Raw genomic sequence first — 27,186 nt, forward strand, 5'->3', positions numbered from 1 at the left:
TTATTATATACAAATTTTAAAAAATGTCTAACTCGATTAAAATTTTGCCCATATTATTCAAGAGCTCACCTCAATCGTTTTTAACAGAAAGAGTCAACTCGTCGATGTTCCTGTTGATGAACTTTTTAGGCGTTTCACACGTCACGGGTGTTGAGGTGCAAGGCTCGGTAGCAATCACGTATAGCAAGTCTAAAGACTGCCCGTTATAAGAATTGTCAAATGTATTTAATTGTTTGCAATGAATAAAGGCCAGCTTCAATGGGTTTAAATCGTACTTACCTTTATAAATAACGTTAGGTAAAAGTTTTATTTTGGGTAAGTTCAATAGCTTAGACACTTATTTATTTAGTCGCAACTTGAGATTGGGGTCCGTAATGGCCACAGTAACCCTTTTAGATTCTGAGTGAACCTTAAAAGAAACGCCTGGAATCGAGTTTGACAAAAAGTGAAACCAGTCCATGTTATAATAACCGGGACATACTACGATGCTTCCTCTTTGACCCTCGGGTAATGGCTGAGATGCGCTTCGCGAATGAAGTCTGTCGTATATAGGTTCTGTTAGCCCCGTCAACAACAGTCTTTTAGTTAATTCTCTTCTGAGTCTCGTGGGTTGTACAGGGGCGTTGGTGGTAGGTCGAGTTGGGGGATTCCCTTCGTAAATTTCATCTAAAGCTTGTCTTTGTCCCTCGAGCAGTGAAGCTGATTTAACTTTTTTTATCGTCGATATCATAAGCTAAGCGATCTTGCGTTTCTAATGGTTATCTGTGATTTAACTGACCTTCTAAAGTTGCGATTTCTTGGTTTAGCTGCTCAATTTCATCAGCGATGATTCTGATTTCTTCGGCTAAGTTGCCTCTTTTATTTCCTTGGATCAATCTGTTTTTACTAATTCTGAATAGGAAGATACTTCCGTTCTTTCCTCTGAAAGTATTCTTGGCGGTCGTTCACCAAGTTCCCCAGCGGGCCTACCGTCCAAGTTTGTATCCCACTAAATTTCAGTCGCGTTTGTTACGTTAAAATATCCAGCTTCAAACTGAATATTCTTTACCCGGACGACCTTGTCGCCTTTGGTGTTGTTGATCTCGTCTTTCAATTTAAACGTCTGCTCGCTCTCGGTTAAGTAAAACGTGTGAGTCTCCATTTTATTATATACGTTTTGAAAAATCTTGTTTGGTTAATCTATACGGCTTGCTTGGCGAGGTTTGATTTGTCTAGGGCGTTTTCCCAGTGCTTATCCGAAACTTTAAATAGATCTTTTACTTTTAAATCGTCCTCGCCGGTTGTCTCTTGATAACATACCGCGATTAAAGCCTTCAACGGTTTACCTCTAGAAATCTCGCCGTTTAGAACTCGGTTTAACTTATATTCTATTTCACCGCTTCACCAATAAAACTTTATACTCTTTTAAAGTTTTTCTCGATTTTGGTGGTGGCCGTTTTCTCCAAACGTGATACTTGTAATATCTATCTCCCACGTCTACAGGTGTGTATGAGGAAACCCAAACAAAAATTAGACCACAATGTTTACACGCGTACCTTTCGTCCATTTCAAGTATTTGGGGATCACAAGTGTTTCGGGTCTTGAAGGGGGAGTTGGCCATTTAGGTAATGAGCCGGTTAAATGATAAATCTCTGCGTCTGTCATTTTATTCATAGTTCATTTATTTAAGGAACGAGTGACGTAAAAACAACCTCAGTTATTCCGAGGAATAACCGAGGTTTAAGTTAATCATTCAAATTTAATCGACTTTTCGTTTCACGGAAGATTCAGATCCAGATTCAGATTCAAATCCGCTAAATGCTTGCAACGTCGACTTACTCGAAATTAGGCCGTCGTTTCCAATTTTCAATACCTAACGCTAGCTCCGCACGACAGTGAACCGTATGTACCGTAGTATACGTCTTTTGCACAAATAAATGATTGTGCGTCGCATCTCTTATTGATAAATTTATCGATATTTGACGAGTCGATGGATCTTTTTTGGTGATCAAATAGCGAAGCATATGGATCTATTGTAACGTACATTTGGTTTTTAGCCGTATAAGGTGGTTTAACTACGTACTCTATTTTATTAAGGTCATCGATATCTCGACTAGCTTTGTAGGCGTTTATGGTATTAGACGGCAGATCCCTTGAGATTCGATGAATTTATAAACGGCCAAATTTATGTGATCGAGTACGTTTGTCGTAGGTCAATCTATTTGATAGCAAATTTGACGGCCTTTGATGTTTTCGGGAGTTTTATCTCAAGTGTCGTATTTGTAAAGCGGGTGTATACCGTAACATGGTTCTATCGTCATAATCAACAAGCGTTTATTTTGGCCGTTGTGATGGTAAAAACAGGTGAAGTGCATTGGCTCACTTGAGTCCCTTCTTTAACCACGGTTTTGAAATGATTAATTTACTCGGGTCAAAGGGACCATAGGTGACATTGGGGTCGCAGTTGTCAGCATTGAGACGCTCGTGGTCGTCTGAAACGATATATACTTGAGTTGACATGGTTATGTATAAATCCGTGTCGAGTTTAGTCCCTAAATCGTGCAGTGGCTCGTTCTCTCGCCCGTACAACCAAAACATTCGATACAATGGGTACACTCGTAACAGTCCTCGCAACTGTCCAAAGCATTTGAATTTTGGCAGTCGTATGAATTAAAACACGCCACGCAATTTATACATCTACCGCAAAAGTCGCAATTGGAGCAGTCATTACATCTTGCGCAGTCGTTACATTGGTGACAATCGTGGCATTCTTTACAATCGGTGCATTTACAACGAAAGCAATCGAGCGAATCTATCAAGTCGATTGAATTTCTCGTGTCTTTGCAAAAAAAACAATTCACGTTTGTAGTGTGATCTACCATTTATTTTTATTTACTGTTTATTTTTTTTTCTTCTTTTTATAACGGGCAAGTCTCGATTTGTAGCGACGGGAAGTCCCTTTTTGTTTGAGAGTGATTGTTTGTGTGATCGGCGCACGTCACGAGTTGTTTATAAGAAAAAGTGCGCTGGGGTCAAAAGGTCAAGGTGAGTGAAGTGGAAATCCCTAGCGCAAGTGGGTGAAAGGGGAGGAAAGGGGAGGTGGACCAGAACTGTCCAATCCCTACTACTTCCGCTCCATTTTTCTATATGAATATACATACCAAATTCCTCTTGGAACAGCTGAGCCAAATATTTTCAAAGTAGTGAAGTAACTACATTAGGGCCGTCCAAAATGCATGCAAGCTACATTCACAGTCTGAAGGTCAATTTTAAAGCATTGATTAAAGCGTCACTATCACGACATCCTATATGCTCTACACAAGGACCTTTGAAATGGGAACAAATATTTTAAGCAGCTTAAAAAATTGTGCTAGTATCTAAAGAAGCCAAAGTATCCACATACATAAGTATTTTGTACTGATTGTTTGAAATTGGCCTTGAATAAGTCCGTAAAAAGTATGATTGAACGAGAAACTTCACCCTAAGAAGTATAATTAATCTTAACCCGTACCAGTATTCTCTGCCTCATAACTTTATACATACATCATGTACGCCTACATAAGGTAAACATTCAACATTCAGGGTCTACCATCGCATGACTGCTGAATAAGGTGAAAATCAATTGCTTTAAATAACGAAATACCTCCAAAGACCGGTTCGAACGCACGTTTGGAAGTAGACACAGTGGCAAAATTCATGTTCAACATTATCATGAAATTCATCAAGTATTGGAAAGATAATGAAATTTATACAGCATCAAAAAGATTGGACAGAACTTCGCCGATGGAAAAATTTGTAAAAATTCAAAAACACAAATCTGCGATTTTCCTCTTTTCATCATCGATAGTCACTGTATTGAGAAAAGCCTATGGAAACTGGATTTAATGTATCATTTTAGTGGTTTTCATATTTTGTTTGAGAATAAAAAATATTTTGAATTTTTCTTATTTTCATCTAAAACAAGAGAATATAACAGAAATTTTACAAATTCTATCCATATTTTGGAGTATGACAATCTAGACTGAACCTGATATTTTTTCATCAAAAGTTTGTTTACAAGGGAAATAATACATAAATCTTATAAAATCCAACACTTCAATGGACTTGTGAATCGAGAAATAAATTAAGCTGCAATTGATTTGCATCGAACTCGTTGGACCAGATAAACATCCGATATTCTGGCCTTGGAGAGTAACGGATCCCCCTATCCTGATATTTAACCAGCACGAGACCTCAATACGGGTTCAAAGATTTATTCCTTGATGACTGTCCGTAAGGTAAAACTGTAAATAAACAAAGTGACACATGTGATGTGACACGTGATTTTAGGCCAAGGTGTTTTTCAAAGTACATGTAAGTAGACCCTATGCATGGAAATTTTGAAAAGGGTGTTACGGCAAATTCACCTTCTTGTGCATAAACAGTATTGAGGCTGACGTTTCTAGCACCAAACTTTGGATTCAATCAATCTCTTAATACAATGAAAAACCTGCAGTACATGGGTACACACACTATATGAATACAAGCACAGTAAAAACGAACATGGCTGTCCCAGATAAAATTAGAAATGACTAATAAACGTATACAATTAGGGGTACCGTTTCAACGTTGTTTACATCTAAAACCAAGCTTAATTAGTAAATTATCATAAAGGAAACTCACTGGTAATTATGGAAATGCACCTACAGTAAAACAGAGAGGGGACACCAACAAATGAATCTGCGGTCAGCACACCCGTGCTTTGCCAGACCTTTGATGATCGGAGGTGAAGATTCCTAAAACTTGATAATAACGTCTTGGAATATGACGATTTTTACACACATCAGCTAAGCTTTGATTTTAAATATATTGGCTAAATAAGGTTGGTAGATGCAGCTCATAGTCAGAAGTCATAAAAAAATTTGACGTGAAGTGATGATGATGGTATCAAGTGCTTTACTACATGTATAACTCTCTGGATATTCATTAGATCCCTGCACAGGTCAATTTAGACCTCGAATAAAAGGGGCCTAGATAAATCACACTTTATGTGGACTCGCAGATAACATGATGTCCTCTGCAATGGCATCATGATGATGTCATGGAGTGATGGCAGACTGTTAGATTCGTTAACATACTTTTTCCTTCTGCTGTTTTTCTTCTGACATTCAAAACGAAACGAAATGAATGCATAGTAAAAGAATGTCACAGCTGAATCAGAGTAACCACATTTCTTTTGAGTCTCTTCCCTGGCAGGACCATATCATTGCTGTTGGCCGTTGTAGTTTTGTATTGATTAACTTAGTTCACCTTTGTGTTAGCCCTGGCCCAGCTTTGGAATACAGGAGCGTGCTTGTTCCCCAACCTGTGTAGATGAAACTACAGGAGGCTCTCCTGAGCGTCGTCCTGCTCTTACGATCCAACTAGCATTGGCGATCTGGACCATGGGTGTGGAACTACCGTAACTGTGACGAGCACCACTGCAAATCTCCCCCAAATAAATAATTTCTTATCGTTGTATAACATTCTGATACTTTATGATTTCCTTTGTGTTTTGCCTTGTCTTGTGAATATAATTGAAAGTTCGAGATAGTTGATTTATTTGGTTTGTTGCACAATAATTTCATCTCTGAAGTGTAAATTGCAACGGATGTTTTTTAGTAGTGTTCTTATATGCGTGTTAGTCATTAGTCATGTTATATGTTTTATTTTTTGTGAGTGTAAACTGTAATGGTAAATGTTGAATATTTTTTGTAATTATTTAATTATGATTTTTTTACTCTTATTTTAATTGCTTAATCTTTTTTTATTATTTAATTGTTGAATCCATTGTAATTCAGCTTTTTTAACTGCGAAGATGGATTGTAATAACCCAATATGAAATGAAATGAAAACTGAATAAAAGTCATACGTCGTGGGAAATTTACTGATTTTTGCTGTATAAGTGTCAGCCTTGTGGTAAACTACTTGTGATATTGTGATACTTTTGGTTATATACGTGTAAATTGTTTGAGTTATTTGTCTGGATATTAAGTAAGGAATTGCAGTTTTAAGTAAACCTGGCTATTTTACTATAAATCCTCCGCAGTGCAGATGTATCGTGCGGTTAGACGTTTTAACATTGAGCCTTGAGAATTGACGGGAAAATTAAGGATTCTAGAACTATTTTATATGAAGAAAGGTTGTACAAGAAACTGAAAGTTTTATTTAAAAAATACATGAATTGATGATTGAGCACTGCAAATATTGAGTAATTTGTATAAAGAAATTTGACCGTTTAAAATCAGAATTGGTCAGGAAATTTAATTGTAAGATAAATCTAGTATGATTGATGAATTTGCCGTTTTATGGTCATGGGCCAAGTTCTGCATTGAGGGGCATTTTGACTATTTGCTATTTAACTAGGATCCTTCGAACCGACTAGATTTCCCCTGCAATTTCAAGTTGTGCATTATTGTTTGAATAAAATTTAGATGTATATATTGTAAATACTAAAATTTTGTGTGAAGTGATCTTCTTGCTAGAGTTCCCATAGACTGTGACAAAGAAAGATTACCTCACCTCCGTAAATATTTTATGGAATGGAAGACTTCAGTCTTCTTTACCTGTCTATCACCTTGCATGGCTCCATTTTTACCACTGAATTCGTAGGTTAATTAACTTCCATCTTTATGGGAGGTTTGCGTTTTGGGAATGCAGTAGGTGCATTCTTTTGCTTTGGGCGATTTTAAGATTCTTGCTATTCTGTCAAGTGGACTTGTCCAGGATTAAGTCGTAAAAAGTCACGAAACCGGCTGCAACAAAATCGACATAGGACGCTGCCAACATACCAGCATTTTGTCCTCTTCGAAGTTATCCTGAGATTAATCCGAGATTGTGCACAGATTTTTGAAGGACTAGGTAGGTTACGTATTATAGTGCTTGTTGCTGAATTAATTACAATCAGAAGGTTTGGCTTTTCATAATTCTAAACGCGCTGATTGCAAAGTCAGATTAGACCTACGGCTTGTTGATCTTTAGTATAACCTCGGGGATTTCAATGTCCAGTTTAGAAGTCCTTAAAATTAAGCATCGAGAGCCAGCAATATTTAAGTCTGGTCGGTAAGGCAGACTAACTTTAATACTGTGGTACGCACAACACGCTTGTGTTTTGTACAAATATTACATGTCACTGCCCATCCAATTGATATCAGCTGGCAGTAGACGGTAATCATAAAATTAATTACTTTAGGGATATTTTTATGCATTTGGTAGTATTCCTTAGCCATTTGCAAGGCCAGGGCCGTTTTCCAATACTCTCAGGCTTCGTATAGGAAGCCAATCCTCGATTGTGGGCCTGAAGCGTTTAACTTAACTGGAAGTACTGTAATGTTTGGCTCTTTTGCATTTTATTTAATGTTCTGTGGCACTATCAGACTTACTATTGCGTTTATAACCTCAAAGTCAGGAAGTAAAAAAAAAAAAAAAAAAGTTGACGCCCGAGACGGAGCCAAAGTCGAGTATTGGAAAACAAACATGTTCTATCAAATTCACACGAATAAATATATGCTCGGCCCCTTAACGTCAATATTATGTGCGATAGCATGTTTTACTACATAAAACATCGACTCTAATATCTGATCAGCGAAAAAATGTTCAAATACTGGTGCACATTCGTAATGACATTTAAGTTAAACAAAGTTTCGTCAATCCACTTCATTGCCTAAGTAACATCAGGAGAAATAAGATCACAACCCTATACATTTACACAAATTTAATGCACCATCAATCAAAATCTATCGGTTTGACTTTTCCCCTCTAATTGTACAAGTTAGGGATATGTATTAGGAACCAAAATGATCTTACGTCTAACGACACTGTGTACTTACCCACATGTTGTGCTGTGCTAATTTGGAATGAGGCCACCAGAACGAAGACAGCGTAGCTAACAAGTCCCCTTTCCATCTTTGTAAGTGGCTGGTGTTGTGAAACATGTTTTAAATTTCTTGAATGGTGCGATTTAGGATGGAACTGCCCATTTATTTGTCTTCTGGATTACGTAACAATGTCCTTTGTAGCCCTTGCAGTACCAGCAGCTTTTGGGAGTTTAGGCCTTGATTACCACACTTTACAGCTTGAGTGACTACTTCTCCAGCTTAGGTATAATGTGCAGTGTTTTGATAAGAAAATGACGCAAATTGTGGAACAGAGAGAACATCCCCACCTTTGTGTTGGTCCGGCATTGTTATACTGGTATCTGAGGAATTCTATACAGACATCTAGGGGGATGTGTTAAATTACAATAGGCTAGAGTGTGTATAAGGATTCGTCCCATTTCGTGCCTGTCAGGAAATAGAGCATCGGCCTCGAGCTTGACTAAGAGAGGGCGCTACTAACTTAGCAACGGGGGCTCCTTTGGTACTAACTGCGCATCGCTGGTTAAAGAACGACTTGGTAACGCAAGTGTTGCAGTTGCATCGCTACCAACAAAATGAATACTCCAAACCAATGGAGCTCTTTTCAACTGATGAGGGGTGCTTTTGCTCGACATCACAACAGAAATTCCATTCACAGGTAAATGTAGAAACAACTAAATCAATGAGCTAACCACTTCCGTTTTAGTGTTGGCTAGGTGTTGAGTTAGTGCTGGATGTGGGCATCACATTAAAATTGAAATGGAGGAAGTGCAGAATCGGCGATAGTTGGGAAATGAGCGAAAGTAGCTCTGTTTGAACGTGGAATTTCTCCAGTCATGGAACATCTTGCATTGGTCTATTACATTGTTCACTGATAAAGTGCGTGTATCTTCTTTTCGCCTTCATGCTGTGCAAGGCAGAGAAATGTTTCTTGCCGGCGACAATCCTTCTTGGATGCAATATCTGCAAAGGGGTGGAATAATCACAGGACAATTCAGTTCCAATGCGTGCTGGGGAGAGAACCCCCTCCCCGCCTTTGTGTTGCTCATTGTTTGACCGGAATCTCAGGAATTCTTTACATACCTTTAGGGTGGATGTGTTAGATAACAATAATCTAAAGTGTGTATAGGGATTTGACATGTGTGTGTGGGGGTACCCATCGGCCCCATGTCGTGCATGGTATCATTCAAGAAGACTGTTGAGGACGCTTGGCGACAGTCCGTACGAAGCCAGTATAAATGTTTTTGTCACAATCCTCATACCTTTGGGTGTATCTAAAATCATATCGAAATTGTTGGATTGAGCACTGTTAGGGGTAACTCTAACAGTGTTCGATCAATCCAAAAATTTAATAATCATTTAACTGATATTAATATGCAATTCATTCCAATGTTTGCTGGAGCCGAGAGAAAACGACTTCAAAACTGTTCCCATTCCCGTATTCTTTTTATAGGATATACTAGCAAGAACTTCAGATCCATCTACAACCCTCAAGAAGTCGAGTCCTCACTGACTCTCGCTACACCAAGGGACACAGAAACATCAAATTGTCTGAATCCTGTCGGGAGGTAATAAGCGGTCCAGGCCATCCCCCTTTCCATGTTTGACACCACTATATACAAATACATGTATATCGATTTATAATTCACACAACAACTGAGCACCCCAGAGAAGATGGCTCACCCCTTCTCCGAGTCTAGAACGGCAGTGAGCCAGAACAACGAAAGGCAAACTCAAGATGACATTTAACAGTCATTGTATAAAAATTACAATCTGTCGGCGTGCTTTTTGGTTTTGGCGATAATGGAAGCCTAGAAAGGCCACAACCAGTAAAATTGGTAGATTACCGAAGAAAATTAACAAGATAAGAGCATACAGATCGAACTACCGAGTTTTTTTCAACTCACCTGTTAGAACCACACAGCTTCTCAAAAGAGATAGTCACGTGGCAATACCAAAAAATTTCACTAGTTAGAATTAGCAAGGACATGGAAGCATCCGGCCGTTTTGGAAGCTTTAATCATGGGTTATTAGTTTTGGCGACTGGGTTATGCTTCTGTAATATGACATTATTGTCCCGGACAAACGAGAACCGAAGGTTAGAGTTGGTTCAGCACCGGTTCAAAATGGTGGAAAATAAACAGACATTTTTATTGCCCTTGAAATGAGTGAATTCTACTTTTCAAAATTTGTTGTTACATGCAGCAAATCAAAGAGATACTTTTCTTCCAGTGTAGTTTAGGGGGTCTTTTTGGCACCCTTTGACCTTTTCTAAAGAAATATCACAAGGTCATCACGTATGATTTATGAATACGAATGAGGGTATATAGGGTTAAGACTTTGGCTCAGTTTAATATTATATATATTTTGTCCACGACTATCACCGATCAGTGATAGTCCTGTACACATGGTGCCCCGACAATAGAGGTTGACCCTATAAGGGGAGGGGAATCTCCCCCCGGCTGTGAGATGGATCAAAATAACACAGCTCTTTGAGGATTAAGACAGGAAGCGTGAAGTGGGAAGGTCTTGCTTTTTTTTATAGGTCCTTGATTAGGCTTTCGTGAATGTAAAGAATAATGAATATCCCTCAGTTTAGTTTCATAGCTTTATATGTGCTCGATGGACTCCCATTTTCACCCGCCTCATGTAGCGTCAACCAAAATAATTCTCTTCTGATACGTGCTCGTATTTTATATGTATCGGTTATTTATGTCGTCGTATCGGAGCCAATACAGAATTTTCAATTATAATTATGACCTGTTTTCCATCATGAAAAATATACGCGTTTAAAACGCTCACATTTCAGGACTAAAGCAGTGTATTCTGTAATACATCAGGCTGATCCAGCCTTTATTTTATTGACTATAGACCTTTTTCACTTACTTGACTAAATGTAAACAATACCACCGCGTGTGGACCGCCTTCGCCACGGTGGTCGCGTGTTCCTACGGTCAGCTTCAACCACGTGCTAGCGCACATGCGAACACTGCATGCTTGACTAGTTCATCTTGAATAGGTAAATTACCATCACAACACTATACAATCATTACCATCGCAACACATCATAGGTCCAGCACGATTGTGACATCACTGGAAAAAGGTCTACTGCTTTGGCTTAGGTACTGTTCCATAATAGATACCTAGTGGCTCAAGCACATATAGGCCTCGTACACAGACTTTGAAAATTGATGTTTTGGAGTGACAAAATAAAATTAGAAGCATATGCATCGATAATGGAAAAGGGCATCAAAATCCTTAAAAAATATTCGCTACGGCAAAAGTAAATCTAATGTTACATATTTTTTTTTATGTCGTTCATATGCAATTTTGGATAACTACATACCACCAACGGGGATCCGATTGTCTTATCCGTCAATTAAGTCGGAATTGCTGACTAGTGACGTGTGACACAGGTTGTACAATAAAGGCTATCAAATGAGGGCGTCGTATAAGTGTTATGCGAGCTGCCGGGACGAGCGCGAAACCGTGTATTGCACCTGTTACAGGGATGACAGACCAGGGGTAAATTCAAGCCAAACACAAGTGTATTATGGAAGACAGAAAAACACTGCTTGATTTGTACCTGAAAGACATGATAAAGAATTTGATTGAAACCGGTAAAGAAAAATATATCTGCGAATGGTTATAAGAAGTGAATAACAATGATTACAATTATAATTGTTTCATAGACATCCGATTAAATTATTTGGCCACTGGGGTATTTCAACAAGTTGGACAATGCTAAAGTAAATTGTGACATCATTTGTTCACAGAAATCGTGAAATCAATCCTAAAAATGGATCAACTGATTCATAAAGAACCTTTTCTATTGTAACGATAGAATAGCCTAATTTATCGAATAATATTCCTTTTTCTTATCAACTGTGCTGTATTGGACGGCTTTTAAATCATCGATTTAAGTTACTCAGAAATAACACAGAAATTCATACGCGCTGTAGGTAATGTTGCATTGCTGACACCCCATTATTATCTTTTGGAGGGTAGCATTTTTATAATAACGATGTTTTTAATAGAATAAGCACGTAGAAGCACTGCCACCGAGGATTACATATGTTTTCTTATTTGAAGTTTATAAATATCTGCCTCTGGCAGACCTACCGCTGCAACTTTCCCAAAGGTTGACATCATAAACCCCACACGATCTCTCCTTTAAAAGATTAATTGACGCAAGTTTACTTAGCTGCGGCTCTGATACTTCCGTGGCCAGATGATTTAAAAACCCCACGATTATTTGAATTAATTCGACTAATGGAGGCGTTTCCGGCCGCTTACTTTTCTGGTAGACATTATGACGTTGTTTTGCGATTTCACAAAATTTATTTTCTATATATACTATTCCCAAACTCTGAAAATATAATAGAAAAGGCAGAATATTATATATTTAATATTTTAATACAGGGTGTCCACATAAAAGTATACCGAGATAAAAATTACTGTAAAAGCAAAAGTAATTTATATATGGGAAAGAGAAATATATCTCTAGAAAGGGCAGAATGCCCTCTTTGCAATGGTACACAGCTTGTGATGTTATTGAAACAGATGAATGAACAAAGTAGGCCGATGTTAAGGGTACCGAAATCGGCACTGTGACAAGTTCCAGACCACAGCTACAGTAGTAACTGCACTATGCTTCAAAGTGTCTTGTATTCCTGAATAAATAGCTTATCGTCGGTGGAATGCCTAGTGGGATAATGGTGGATGTTGGATGTTTTATTTCCAACATATGTTAAGTACGAAGGGAAATACTGTGAATTATTTTGTACATAGATACGGCTCTCAAATATGAAAATTGTTTCTGGATATGCATCCATCCCAACGTATCCAAAGCTTCACGGGAACCACAGTAGACAAAATGGGGAAAGATACAGGCCTTACGTATACATAGTATTTTGAGTGGTCGCAAAGGGATACAAGGTTTGATTCGTCGGGGGTGGATCCAGGGGGAGTGGGGGGCGCACGTCCCCTTTTTTCACCAGAAACTAATAAATAAATAAAAAAGAAGAATGAAGAGTTGTCACACTGCCTGTCACAGAGCACCATGAATCTAGAACGGCTCCAGACCCCACGCCCTCCGGCATTTTGCCATTACCAGTACTGATTTAGTTCACGTCCCCGTCGGAAAATCCGGGATCTGCCCCCCCTCCCCCTGGACAAATCCTGGATCCGCCCCGTTTGTAGTAGCCTACCTATCTGTTTTGCATTGTTGCCATCACTTTGCTTATTTGGTCATTCCATTTCAATCTTCACTTCATTCTTTTTTTAATTCGACGATAACACCTAGGCATTTCATTTCGCTGACTCTTTTTAATGGCATTAGTTTAGCATTGATGCTTCTAAATCTGTCAAGCTTACTTTTATATGTAGTGATCATCAGCTTTGTTTTGTCATAATTCGTAACCAGGCCGTTTACATTTAGCTATTGTGAGATCTCAACAAGTGCATGCAACAGGTTTTGCTCAACGTCTGTACTAGATTTACCAGTAAGTGTCAACGTGCAATCAGCAAACATGTCCACGATACCTGTGCCGACCGGTGATGGAATAGGATTCACCCAGATCAAAAATAACAGTGGACCCAATACAGAGCCAGGGACACCATTAACAACATTCTGGACTGTACAAAAAGTCTGGTTAGCTCGTTGGCTACGTTCTGAAAGATAACCCTCAAACCAGTGATTTTAGTTTAGCAAGAAGAGTTGAGTGATAATTGTGTCAAATGCCCTACGGAGATCGATAAGTGCCACACCGGTCAGCAAGCCAGTGTCAATGTTTTCACTCTTACTAATATGTGACCATTTTGCTCATTGTAGAGTGCTGAGAGTAACTGGAGTAATTAGGGTGTAATAACTGGTTATCATTTAGAAATTCTAGATCAGCCCTTGACTCAGTTCAATGTAGGATATGTCACTGCAGACTTCCCCCAAACGACAGTAGCCGCCTTCTTTGGATTGGATCAATGTAGCCATCTACGTCTGATGATTGTGATATTGGACGCAGTGTTCATGTCTTCGCACCAGTAAAAGGAATTCCAGAACGCCTTTGTGATTATTGAAATTTTTATCCGAGTGAAGTGGGTTTTCAATCATATGAAGAAATTTCTCAGTCAGCACAATTACATCAAGTAAATCTTGGAAACAGCATGTCAAAATGCATGCTTGAAATATCACGGTAAAGTGATGAAAAGTTTGGTCGAGGTATAGGTGTCGAGATGCATTCCGGTAACCAATTTACTGGCCCATTGATGTTATTTTTATTTGATAGCTTGGTTGTTTCTGAGGTCAGTCGATTTAATCTAAATAATGCCAGGTCTGATTTTTTATCAAGGAAATATTTAACAATTTACGTTGCTGAAATATTGATTTACTACAGCTATTTGTCTTTTAGGGAAACTCAAACGATCATGTTGGTTTGTTCTGTATAACGAACGTTATTTCTATACATGAAATAATTCCGTGAAAGTTTTGGCGAAATGTACCTTTGTTTGGTCATTTGTTTTTCTTACAGTTGTAATATTTAATGAGATTTCTTTAACGACACAATTCTAAAATTCTAAGACCGGAAAATTACGTTATTGTAATCTACCAGAATAAATATGAAATTATTATATGCAACTACATCTACAAATGTACTGTACACGAAAAGTCTCATATTTCTCCCATGAAAGAAACTTGGAGATTTTTTATGCTACCACATATTGTGATCAATGCAAAATTAATTCTATTTGTAAAGCATTTGATAAATCGTAGGCTGAAAACAACAAGGATAGTGTCCGTGCAATAGACTTATAGAAATTAATAATTAAATTAAACTTTAAAAGTTGAAAGAACTTTTACAATTCTTCTGAAATTACAACAATTTACAATATTTACCAACAGTGAGTGTTTTGGTACTTTTTTTCCAGGCTTCTACTAAGTATTTTCAGAAGCCTCTAAAAATATGATCCTTTTGTAAATCCGATTTGTTTACCGCCGGGCAATGTGTTTGTAATGACAATTTAAACCTGGACTCTCTGTATTGAAATGACATTTTTTTTTTACTTCAGACTCTTTCCACTTTACTTTTTTAATTTAGACTAAGCTTACTTTTTTACTTCAGACTCTTCCCTCAGAGATCTGAGATTTACAGTTTGGTATTTTCTGAGTTGCGTTTAAGTAACTTATCGGAGACAGGTTGGTTGTAGCAGTACTCGTGCTTCCGCCGTGCTTCGGCTGAGACGTTGAATTTTTCGGGACTCCCGTCCGCTTGGCTTGCACCTTTTGTCTCCACATGCCCCGCACCCTCTCATTGAGGCAGAAGCTAAGGAAGATGAAGACTGCCTGGAGATAGTTGAGGATGATGTAGATGTAGGAGAAGACCAGGATGCCCGTCACTGACTGCGACACGAAGCCAAACACCCAGGTCAGGCCGACAAGAGTGCAAATCTGTCGATTAAAAGATTTTTTTAATGTCTCGAGGTTCGATTTTTATAGTGTAGGTTCGTGATACTCGCTGAAGAAAACTCGAGGCCCCGACGTCTTTGTAATACCTGTCATATTTGCTACGTGTTTAAATTCCCAATTAGAGGTCAATCACGTATAAGCTCTATAATTGATAGGAGCTAACTTTTTTCTGCAAAAGACCTGCAATCACATAGCTCACATGCATGCAGCCCAAGTTACCAACATGGAATGAACACCAGTTAATGGATAATCACAAGATTATAACAGTAATACTTCACTCTAAGAATAATTTGTCAGTCTGATGCCCTCAACATAGTCTGGTTCGATTCAAATTCAAGCACCAGCGGACTTGCCTACCGACAACGTCTGCTGTTCAGATTTTCTTTATTCATAATATAGCACGGGGTTATCGCTCACTGTAAGAAAACCGTTTTCTTAAACTGACCTTTACGTAGATAGAAAGTTCTTCCTTGACGGTGTCTGCCGTTCCCTCGTTCCGAACGACCTTGCTCGCTTGTCTAGTTCTTCGGACTTGAAGCACTGTGTAGACATACATCACGATGTTTAACGCCAGACCCACTGCTATCGGTACCACAAAGGTGACCGCACGAACGGTGGCGTCAGTGATCCAGCAGATACTTGCCTCTGCGTAGATCACAGGGAGATCGGTGCAGTCACAGAATTGCAGCGTCAGACAGGTGCTGACTATGGTCAAGGGGATGCCGTAGGCCACACACATGTAGGCAACCAGTTCTCGATCGATACCCCTCCGCTGATGCCGTTGAGACATTTTAGACCCCAGGGTATAGGCAACACTGATGCTCAGAACCGTCATCCATGCGAAGGCGGCCAGCCAAGCGAAGTGCGCCGTTGCTGCCCCGGCCATGCAGATAGCATGGTTCTGCTTCAGATAGCCGGCCAGCAAGAATAACAAGATGCCGACAAATAAGGCCGCAACGAGGTTCATCGTAGACTTGCCTGCCGTGTTTCGCAGCTCAGGAAAGACACAGTATGTGACGAAAGTGGCAGTCAGGGCCAGCAACGAAAGGCAGCTTCCTGCAAACGATAAGGCCCGTCGGATGCTTGGTTCTAACCCATCTGGCATTGGTCCCGTGAAGGAGCAGACGACTGCAGATCCATCGGGAAAGATAACATACTTGGCAACAGGTATACGTTTTCCACTTGCAACAATTTCAAGAATTTGCTGAGCTGAGAAGTAGTACTCAAAGACTTCTAACGTCAAAAGGGATGAGCAGTTGAGGCTAATCACTTTCAGGCACAAAGGCGATGCACTTTCTTTTTTGTACTGTCCGTTGGTCGTGATTTGGTACTTAACAACCTCCAAAAGTCGCCCGTCATATCCTGGAAATGTTCCATTCCAGTATCCACTGCTACAGTGACTGGATTCAACTTGGATAAATGGAACCAGCACTAATAGGTCTGATATGTTACACAACAACAATGAGTTTAAGGTGGAACCGTTCATCCTTGCTGAGTAAAGCGTCAAATCAACAGTTGCTTCGACGTCGAGCGCCTCCCAAGCCGAATTCAGAAGAAGGATAAGTGTGAACGTGTCCGAGTGTGGCTCCTCCAAAGTGATACTCAAACCTGCCATCAAGGCCTGCCAGCCTTCTGAGTCTTTGCCAAGACGCTCCGACAAGCACTCGACCAGAGATATATCCATGCTACTGTTGTTTGGTGGAGAAAAGGGGATCTCTGCCACACATTCCTCACCACTTAGCCAATACCCCGCTGCACAAGTCAGCACACGGCATCGCTCCAGGAAGGGGTCGTAGATCTGACCTTCGGAACACGACGCCCCGCCGATGGAAGTGGAGGAGGTGAAATCGAAGAGAACCTCAATTGTGAGGAAGCCGTCGTAAGGACTGCACACGGCCTGACACGGGCCCCAAGGTGATGGGTCGCACCAGAACTTACAAACGTGGTCCTTGCAGGAATTGTCCGGTACAAGGTTTTTACCATTGCACATAGCACAGTGCGGATTACGGTATCGGATATTCTCCCGACCAGTTCGCACGGGTGCGTAGTACGATCTACAAGCTGTCTCAGATGCGGTGCCCCAGAATTCCTGTGAACAGGTATCGATGAGGTGCGTAGAGCACTTTCGTATTGGTTTGTGACCTTTTGGAGGAGCTGTAATCCAGCCTTTTGTTGGCAAGGATCGGTTAAGAGCTGGATAATAATTCATCTCGGTTGAGTCTATTAAATTGTCCGAGGCAAACACATTCCACCTGCGCAACGTCATCACAGATCTGCCGTTACACAAGGCGCAGTAGATGTTCTTGAAATCCACCCCTTGTTCGTCGTAGACTGGCATGGAACCAACGATGTCTGTCACGTTAACTGCCATTTCGCACAGCTTGCGCGTACCTTGGTCCAACCAGTCGTCAGGGCAACGATTGACGGCCACGAAGCCAATGTGAGTAAACCGACTGCCTGGTACCCACACACAGCCAAACCAATCTGACGTGAAGCCCCCGCGCTCTAAACTCGATACTGCAGGACTGCAGACGTTGGCAAAGTCGTAACAGCAGTCGTCGAATAAAACACAGGAGTCGTCGCATTGACAGTAGTGAAAATCATCATCAGCAGAATCATCCAGTGGATGAATCTGTTGTTGACAGTTTGCACCACACAGCTGCTTAGAACCACATAAATAGGCAGTCTCGTTATACTCTCTGATTTCTGCACGGGGAAACAGGAGAAAACACAACGGGTATATACAGGACATAACCAAACAAAAGGAGTCCACGTCATTTTGAAAGAGATGGTACAGTTGGAAAATTTACCGTCAAAATCGTCTCTTTGCCGAGTTTAGCAACAACAATTTGTTGTGAGGGACTTCAGTTATCTTCAGCTAAATTATTCAAATGAATTTGACGGTCTGATATTACCTTCAGACACCCTATGGTCAGATTTTCTTAAACTGACTTACCGGTGAAGCATTCCAGCGTGGTGTAAGCCTGGCACTGCCGTAGCGAGTAGTGCTCACACTCACTCAGACTCGCTTCGTTCCCAACGCAACCGATATCAACGAACAGCGTATAGTTGGTTGTATGCCCGATATCAACTTCGTCAAAGGACGCGGATCCAACTGATAAGGCGAAATTGGACAATCCAAGATCGCGGCAGGCAACGTTTCCTGCTCTCTCCTTGTAAAATGTATTGCTGCAGATGGCGCCCCAGTCTCGTTTGTCTCCGCAGCGGCCCTGTAGCAGCCCTCTGGATTCACCTCCCGGCCTATCAACAAGTCGTAATTCGAGGTCCGGCATTCCTAGACACAGAAGGGAACACGCTAATTCCTGCCGACTAATCTGGGAGACGCCATTAAACTCATGCCGAAATTTCTTCCCCTTGGAGCGATATCATATTGGCAAATTGCAACGCCCTATTAGGTTATGAGCCGTGTCTGAAAAAAATTGTTAAATTTCGGGTACAAATGTATATGCAGACAAAAACCTTCTGAAGGCTATAATAGCCCTCTAGTGGTATGTACACAAGGCTACATCTGAAAAATATTTAACCACTTGTTGCCTCGACAGAAAACCCAGTATATTGACGAAAGAAAGCTGAATTGATTTTCTCAAAAGACGTTACCACCCCCTCCTTTACTTATCCGTACTTAGCGATTACCTGCATATCCGCATGATAACCACGTGTCCTGTTCATGTGTGCAAGGTGATTGATCAACCAGATTTACTCCAGATGATACGTTCAGGAGGCAGCCCCCCGCCGTTATCTCTGTAGGGTGGGTCTCACACGTAGCCAGGTATTCTACGCTGGTGACGTTTACCAGCAACGAGTTGTCGGTACGCCCTGGCCCGGCCGCTTCCGCACCGCAAGCAAACGGGTATCCGAGGCGCCTGCACAGCTGAAAGGCGATCGTGGCTGCGTGAGTTGAACTGTAGCATAGAGCCATCCAGTTGAAGTGGGGGGACCAGCGAATTAACACTCTTCCCTTGTTGCTAGCACTGTCATTTACAAGCTTGACATCAAGTTTTCTGATATCTATGACTCCTGCATAACAAAAATCACCCCTTTATATAAGACATTTCAAAAGACCTTATTCTAACTCGATGTTAGACAAAACTGTATAAAAGAACTAAAATAAAAATAATGCACATAGAAGGTGGTAACAACAGAAATGCACAGTTTGGAAAAGGAAAGTTCATTTTGCAAGTGTACGTTAGTACAACTCACAGAAGGTCACATTCTCAAAAAGCCTTTCGGAGGTATTGACTCTGGGAATTCTTCTATAAAAGGATTTTACCCGTAAAGCATTCCAGCGTGGCGTAAGCTTCGCACTGTCGCAGCGAGTAGTGCTTACACTCACTCAGACTCGCTTCGTTCCCAGCGCAACCTATGTCAACGAACAGTGTGTAATTCGTCACGTATTGTGCTTCAACGTGAGTGAAGGGTACAGCCCCAACCGACGTGGCATACTCAGCCAATCCGAGATCGCGGCAGGCGATGCTCCCGGCCCCTGGCCTGTCAAACGTATTGCTGCAGATGGCGCCCCATTCTTGTTTCCCGCCACAGCGACCCTGCACGAGTCTCCTGGATCTATCGAACATCACATCAACCACTCGCAATTCGAAGTTTGGCATCCCTGTAGAAGGGATGAAAATGCTGAATGCACTGGTCAGATTACACATAACTGCGACTCTTTTTTAAAATTACATCACAGGACGTCAAAATTAGACGGGATCAAACTTGAGTTTTCAAATATACTGACTGCTGGCTGATAATCTATTGGGAAGGGAAAAAACGCTTAAATTTCAAGTGAATATAGTTAATTGTGTTTGCTCGGCTGGCTATTAAAATAGACAGTATTTGATCACGATTAAAAGTGTGTAAAAACTGCCACCAAAGCCTTATTACTTGAAATTCAGATAAAACTATAAAGGTTCAAAAACAAGCAAAGCATTTACGGTCCTTTCCTTCCTAGGATGTACCACGATGACAATGCATGTACCACATTAACACGATTTTTTCAATAATTGCCGTTCGGTAATGGGTAATAGTATAGGCGAAGTCTATTTAATATGGAAGGAACAAAAGATTTGGGGCGCTATGGGTGTTATGCTACCCTTACAGAGAACTGCCATTCTTATGTTCCGCCGGTCGTGGGTGTGAGAGGGGGTGCAACTTGAAAACTCCCCAAAATTGGATTGAATTAACACACAAGGTACAAGTTCCATTTCTATGCCACATGATTAAGTACATCACACTTAATGCCAATCAGCAACGTCAGAGAAGCATTTCCGGTAGAACGATGCTAATTAACATGAAAGGTATAAGTTTGAAACCAATTCATGAAGATAGAGGGTGGTGGGCTCATTCAGATTCACAAACATAAAGAATGAAAATTGTGGTGGCAAAGTCACTTAAGAACAGGTCAAAGGTAACTAATTAAGCCAGAACTGTACTTAATTGAAATTGCCATATCTTTTGACGTGTACTGCACAGCAGATTGGAATGGGCCTTAAAATGAAGAGGGGGTTAACGGATGCACCTCTCGGATATCAAAAGTCTTGCAAATGTCAGTTCTAACTAGACGTTAAATATGGGAAGAAACGGCAAAAATGGTACCTAATGATTAATACCCAAGGGCTGATTATCATTGTACTTACGATAGGCACATGTACGAAACAACATGCCACCTGAATGAGAATTACCAACTTAAGAACAGAAATTATGGTGGAAAGGCCACTTTGAAATTAGTTTTTCGCCGAAGCCATTATGGCTTAACTGATAACAACGGCCAAACGATTGGAGCAAAGACCAGCGCCACACATTTATGATACGCAGCGAAGGCAGGGCCTCTTCCAACTTGATTTTACCGGTTCATTTGTTGACTTATTGATAAAGCTTATGAAAATGTAAATTTTGGCTGCTAACTAATATACATTTTTCCACTTATTTCGTGATAGTCTGAACAAGTTAATGTATATGATTAGTTTATGATTTTTTGGCCTTTTGCTTCCGTTTAGGTATGCATTTCGTAAAATACAGGAAACAAATTCTCGACAATGTGAAAAAGGCCTCGATTGTGACTAGGGTAGCATCCAAATCTATTGTATAGGTTTAAGTCTTCACTCCATCGGAAATACGCGGAGATGAGCAGACAATAGACCTAGCCATTGCTCTGGAAGCCCATTTCGGACACGGCGTAGGCTACGTGTCCTCTACTAGCGCTTGTGGTCTTTACTCCAGCCACTTTGTGGTTTAGTCGCTTTGTTAAATGCTGGAAACACGGTAAGCCACGATGGCCTTGGAGAAAGGGAACAGGTCAAAAACCACATTACCAGCAATGACCCCTAATTAACTTTTTAATGACCATGGATGGTATAACTTTAAAATCTAAATGTACGATAACTAGGGTTCTTGCGGAAATCAATTCAATAACCATACTAAAAGATATGAAATACAAAAAAGCACTCTCCTTATTGTTGTCTGGTATGTTCACACGTAAATTACACAAAACTATGAAGACTTTTCCTGTCTTATGAGATCAAACTGTTACTACCTTCAGAAGCAAACGATTTACGGTACAAGTTAAAACTAATTCTTAGGGCAAGAACGTAAGATAGGTTCGGGCTTGTCGTAGTTCTCTGTAGTAATGGATAAGGTATGTTTTGCCCCGGTCAATCTTCCCGTTCCTTGTCATCGTCTGATGAAAAGAGCTGTAACTTTGTCTTCATCTGACGACGACAGCTGGAAAACATCATAACTTTCCTTATCATGGGGTACCTCCTCTTGTATCAATGCCTCTGGCAGCTGGGGACCGCGGAATCACACAATCTCATAAGAATCGTTTTCCAATTGCCAACCATCATATTTGTAGGATGCTGCTGGATCTCTGTCGAATCCGCATTTGCCAACATTCCTGCGACAAACGACGCCCGTCTGATATGTTGGGAAATCTCTTGAATTATGGGATCATGGCCCTCATGGTCGACCTTAAGTTTTTTCAGTGGGTCCTTGTTTGCTGATTTTTGGCCCAAAGTTTTTCTCGAAAAAGGATATCACCTTTGCCTTTGCGCCATGCCTCCTTGCTGTGAAAGATAGCAGAGTCTGAGTAGTGTAACACTGTATCTAGGTTGTTCTTATAATAGAGGCTAGACAGTGTTACGAGGAAGGAGAATGAGACAACACACCGACGCAGGTCTATACGGATACGTTTATTGTACTGGGCTCAATATGTCTGAGGGGTTGCGAGTGTAGAAGAGAAGTCAGACAAACTGTCAAGACTAGCAAAACTGAAACACGGCTTGGGTAAGCGCAAGCCCTGAAATAATTGATGGGGAGAAAAGGTAAAGTGTTTGTAAAAGTCATCGACCACTTAGATTGACACCACTGATAAAACGTGGCTGCAGACAGGATGTCTGGAACTGGCTAACCACAACTAATGTTTAAGACATTACCACAAACAACACTATTATAACTGTTATCATGGGCAGGGACATCCCGCAATATAATGGGAAGAAATTGTAATCACTTTCACTAATTTTGGCTTAAAGTAGTCTCTTCGCCTTTGCCTCTCGTCATTTCCGTAAAGGCTGTCTATGCGATCCACGTGAAGTAATATTCTAGATCACGTATTATGCACCCTCTAAAAGTTGCCCCAAATCCCAACAGATACGTGACGAAAAAATCGTTGACAGCGCACATCATTTTCTATATTTCCAATGTGAAATTATGGGCGTGAAGAGAGATACACACGGTCATTTTAGGGCTTGTCAAACCAACCAATTTGCAACTTGAAATACCAACTCCTCGTAGAGACAATGAGATTCCACTATTGCGAAACTTGTCAGTCACCGTGTCGACCGCGTATATGTACTAGTTCAAGCGTAAGTACAAGCGTTGCAGTTGGTGGGCCTACTGGAAAACAAACATATAATTTCTGACTCGTTAGCGCACTAAACACCAATTTTTAAAATTTGATAGGCCTACTTTTTGGAGGGGTTACAATTCCTTCATATATTCACAGGTTGTGGCTTCCTGAGTGTTGTCAGTGATGTTGTGTGGCAGCAGTATCAAAATTGTATGCGGATCTTTGGCCCATAATCAATTGCAGCTGGCCATGTATGACCACTGACATGTTCTGAAGTGGCCTTTCCACCATATTCCCGATTTGACGCTTGCAATCTGGAATTCCGTTGTGGTTTTAATTAAAACGTTAACAAAGGGTAGCAAGATCTTTGACCTACTCTCATCTCGCCTTTCCACCACAATTTCTGTTCTTAAGTTGGTAATTCTCATTCATGTGGCACAGTTCTACAAAGCCCATCTGTTTCGTACATGCACCTTCCATGTTAATTAAAACGCTAATTAGAAGTAATTAGGTACAGCATGGTATATTTGACGTATTCTTTAGGCTAATACGTCAAAAGATATGGCCATTTTAATTAGTATCTGGCTTAATTAGTGACGTTTGACCTATTCCAAAGTTGTCTTTTCACTACGATTTTAATTCTTCTGTTACTGATTCCCTAGCTTCCTTATTTGGTTTCAAACGTGTACCCATCACGTTAATTAAAACCCTAATTAGCGTCCTTCTAAAGTGATAATTCTACCGGAAATGTTGTTTTCAGGCTGCTGATTGCATTAAGTGTGGTGTCCTTAATCATTCGGCATAGAAATGGAACTTACACCTTGCATGTTAATGTAATCCAACTATAGGGGTTTTTAAGTGGTTCCCCCTCCCACACCCACCATTAGTGGAACATAAGAATGGCAGTTCTGCATAAGGGTAGGCAACTACTCCTAAACTCTTTTAAACTGCTTTAAACTCCTTTCGTTTAAGGCTTACCAACAAATCCACAAGATAACCACATGTCTTGTTCATGTGAGCAATGTGATTCGTCTGCGAGTCGAGGTGCCGGTAGCAAGGAGCAGCCACCTGCTGTGATATTCGCCGAGTGCGTCTCACACGCGGCCAGATATTGCACGCTGGTAAGATTAACCAGAGACGAGGTGTCGGTGCGCTCCGACCCGGCTGCCTCCTTGCCGCACGCGAATGGGTACCCTAGCCGTCTGCACATTTGGTAGGCGACGGCGTCTGGCTCCCATGGACTGTAGCACACAGCTGTCCAACTGGAATCAGGAGACGGGCGAATTAACACTCTGCCCTCGTTTGGAGTGGTGTCGTTCACAAGTTTTATGTCGAGATCTTTTATATCTACAAAATCTGCATTGGCAATAAAAAAGAATTACCGTCAGATTACACATAAGGAAATTATTGTCGTGGAATAACCTTCATTAAAATTGTTGACCTTTGTTCCACTTTGATTAGCTTTAATTTTTTACGGATTTTAGCCAAAAACGGTGATACAGAAAGAAAGCGACTTCCATGTGCAGATTGTCAGTTCATATCAATGTATGATGTCCGGTGAAGGTTTGATGTCACATTTAAACATGTCTGATTTCTCCATTATTTCAAATTAAAAAGATATATTTGGAACAAAATCAAATCTGAAAAGCGTCAATAAGGCTGCTTGTATTACACGGTAAGCAGCAAATTAAGCTGGTGGGCTTCAAAACGAAAGCCAAATATTACCACAAATAGTAAAAACTTCGGCAGTTTCCAAAATTAGTAGTTACCAATTGTCTTTTCAAAGGGAGGTAACAGATGGTTTTAAACCTCTCCAAACGAAGATGTAATGCTCCAACTGAAACCTACTCTTTTTTCAATCATGAGTCTGGTCAAAACTCTAAAACAAAATCTAACCATCACAAATCTGATGATGTAATCTACTTACCAATAAGCTGTAGATTACTTGTTTGAAATGAAACTACAAGAACGAACATAGCACGGATGATGTGCAGCCTTTCCATCTTTGTTGGTGGTTTGTGTTACTGCTGTAGGTGCCGACTAGATATTCCTTTGACCACTTTGGAGATTTGTGACTGTTCCACCGAGCAGATTCAGCTCGGGATTGGTCACGTGCAAGTTTTCCTTTAAACGGCTGCAACACGACTGAAGCTGGCCAATCTAAGTATTAGCAACTGTTGTCCTCTCGAGATTAATAGCCTGACGTCAATAGAAACTTGTGCATACATTATTTATTGTACTGTGCAGGTCAAGTACCCTATTTCCTGTCGCTAGATTAATTATATTCATAGCGTTTGACTTTTCAATTTTAATAATTCTGGCTGGAACAGACGCGCATGGATGCACACACGAAGAGGGAATGCTGATTGTTTTGGTTAGAAGTAATTATCCATAATTTTCAGAATGACGACTTCGATATCCAGTTCATAAGATGACCTAACTCGTCGATAATCCGCAACACATCTGGTCAGGCAAATGAATTCAGATAATTGTGGTACAAGTAACGCACGTACCAAAGATTTGTGCACCACACGCCGATGTACCGCATTAATTTTTAACAGACGTCCTGTTACTTAATAGACTTCAGTATAAATTAGATATGAAAGGCTGTAGTACCTGCAGCGGCAGAGTGGCCATTTACACTAGAGGCTAAATTGAACACACTGTTTGGCTTTAGTACATGTATGGCTTATTTTATTGTGATATGTCTCCATCCTACTCTTTACCTTTTTTCTGACCATTTTTAGTGCGTGTTGGAGCATTAAAAACTTGTCTGTAGACCCATAGTTGTTTGTTGCATCTAGAGTTCTTGCAATTTATTCCTCCTGATTTCTCTGATTATTTTCAAGCTGTATTACCATTTGTTCTCACCACCCAGGTTCTATCCTTGAAGTGTGCTTTTTGAATGATCTCAATGCAGATACGCCCCAATTCAACACCTTTGATAAACTGACACGTTTTTCAGCATTGACTCAAATTATCTCCATCCCAAAGAGGAAAACAAATCTAAGTGCGACCTGTACTGAACATACTTGATCGCACTGTGCTGTAAATTTGCATGAATAGCTGCAACATCATTTAATATTGTTTGGTGCTCTTAAGTCGGTGAAAGTTCCCAACCAACTCAGATCTGCCCCATCTTTTACAAGATCATGACCCGAGCACGTTGTCATGGAACCCACTGCAGTTTGCTGATATCCCTACGAGGCGTGGAGCTCCTTGAAAACAACTATGTCTGAAATCGTGCCATATCCACGACCCCATTAACGTGTTGAGATTGTTGTCAACAAAGGCTGAGTGGACAAGCCGGATATCTTGAAATGAAACGAAGTGCAATAAAAGCCCCACACAACTCAAAGAGAGGATCATGTCAGCGAGCAAAGACTCTTCATAATAAAATGAACAATATTTAGCAATCAAATTGCAAAGCCAGTATTATAATCAAACGATCCCGCACAATTCAACACAGTTCTAGTTCTAGATTTTTAACAGCTCTATTCGAAGACAATGTTGATTGGGTCGACCCAACGACTAGCAAAATTCCAGCAGCCTTCAATGACCATCTTGTTTGAAAAATCCCTCTGGAACAATTTGTGTGAACTATTTCGGGGTTCACCTTGATCTTAATCCCAATGGACTGACCTCAAAAATAATGTATTCATATCAAAAACCAATCGTATTGGCAAAGCAAAGCTTTGAACATTTATTTTCACGATGAATCTCGTCTTTCAGTCCAGTTTCTTCCGTCAGATTGATAAATGCGGCATAATTTGGACCACCGCTGCTAATACTCATATTAAAATCATGACGACAAGCCCTCGATCCGACAAGTTGGATTGTTTTGAGTGCAGATATGGAATATCAACTTCAGACATATTTTAATCATCTGAACTGGACAGCATGACAAACACTAGATTGTCACGTTTTAATTAAAAACATGTTTCAATCATATTTTTTCCCGAACAGCCGAATAGAGTTACCTGACTGAAATATTCATCAGGATCAATGTT

General features: G+C 40.4%; 2 protein-coding genes across 2 annotated transcripts in view; both read right to left on the reverse strand.

Annotated features, from left to right (window-relative positions):
* Positions 1–7,932, reverse strand: part of LOC110979529 (uncharacterized) — a 36,436-nt gene extending 28,504 nt beyond the window's left edge. The window contains exon 1 of the mRNA XM_022235395.2: positions 7,827–7,932. Coding sequence (XP_022091087.2) covers positions 7,827–7,902 — 76 coding nt within the window. The 5' untranslated portion in view covers positions 7,903–7,932. The remainder of the gene's footprint in view (positions 1–7,826) is intronic.
* A 2,583-nt stretch (positions 7,933–10,515) lies between these two features.
* On the reverse strand, positions 10,516–25,484 carry LOC110979532 (uncharacterized). The gene is made up of 7 exons (XM_022235397.2): positions 25,104–25,484; positions 24,155–24,532; positions 19,607–19,945; positions 18,970–19,353; positions 18,272–18,610; positions 15,761–18,021; positions 10,516–15,297 (listed from the first exon to the last, which is right to left on the reverse strand). Exons 1-7 carry the CDS (start codon positions 25,177–25,179, stop codon positions 14,968–14,970), a joined length of 4,107 nt encoding a protein of 1,368 aa, XP_022091089.2. The 5' UTR covers positions 25,180–25,484; the 3' UTR covers positions 10,516–14,967.
* Between the last annotated feature and the right edge of the window lie 1,702 nt (positions 25,485–27,186).

This window comes from Acanthaster planci, linkage group LG02, assembly GCF_054643075.1.
Source record: "Acanthaster planci isolate LZ-2023a linkage group LG02, COTS_SCS, whole genome shotgun sequence".
Taxonomy (NCBI): Eukaryota; Metazoa; Echinodermata; class Asteroidea; order Valvatida; family Acanthasteridae; genus Acanthaster; species Acanthaster planci.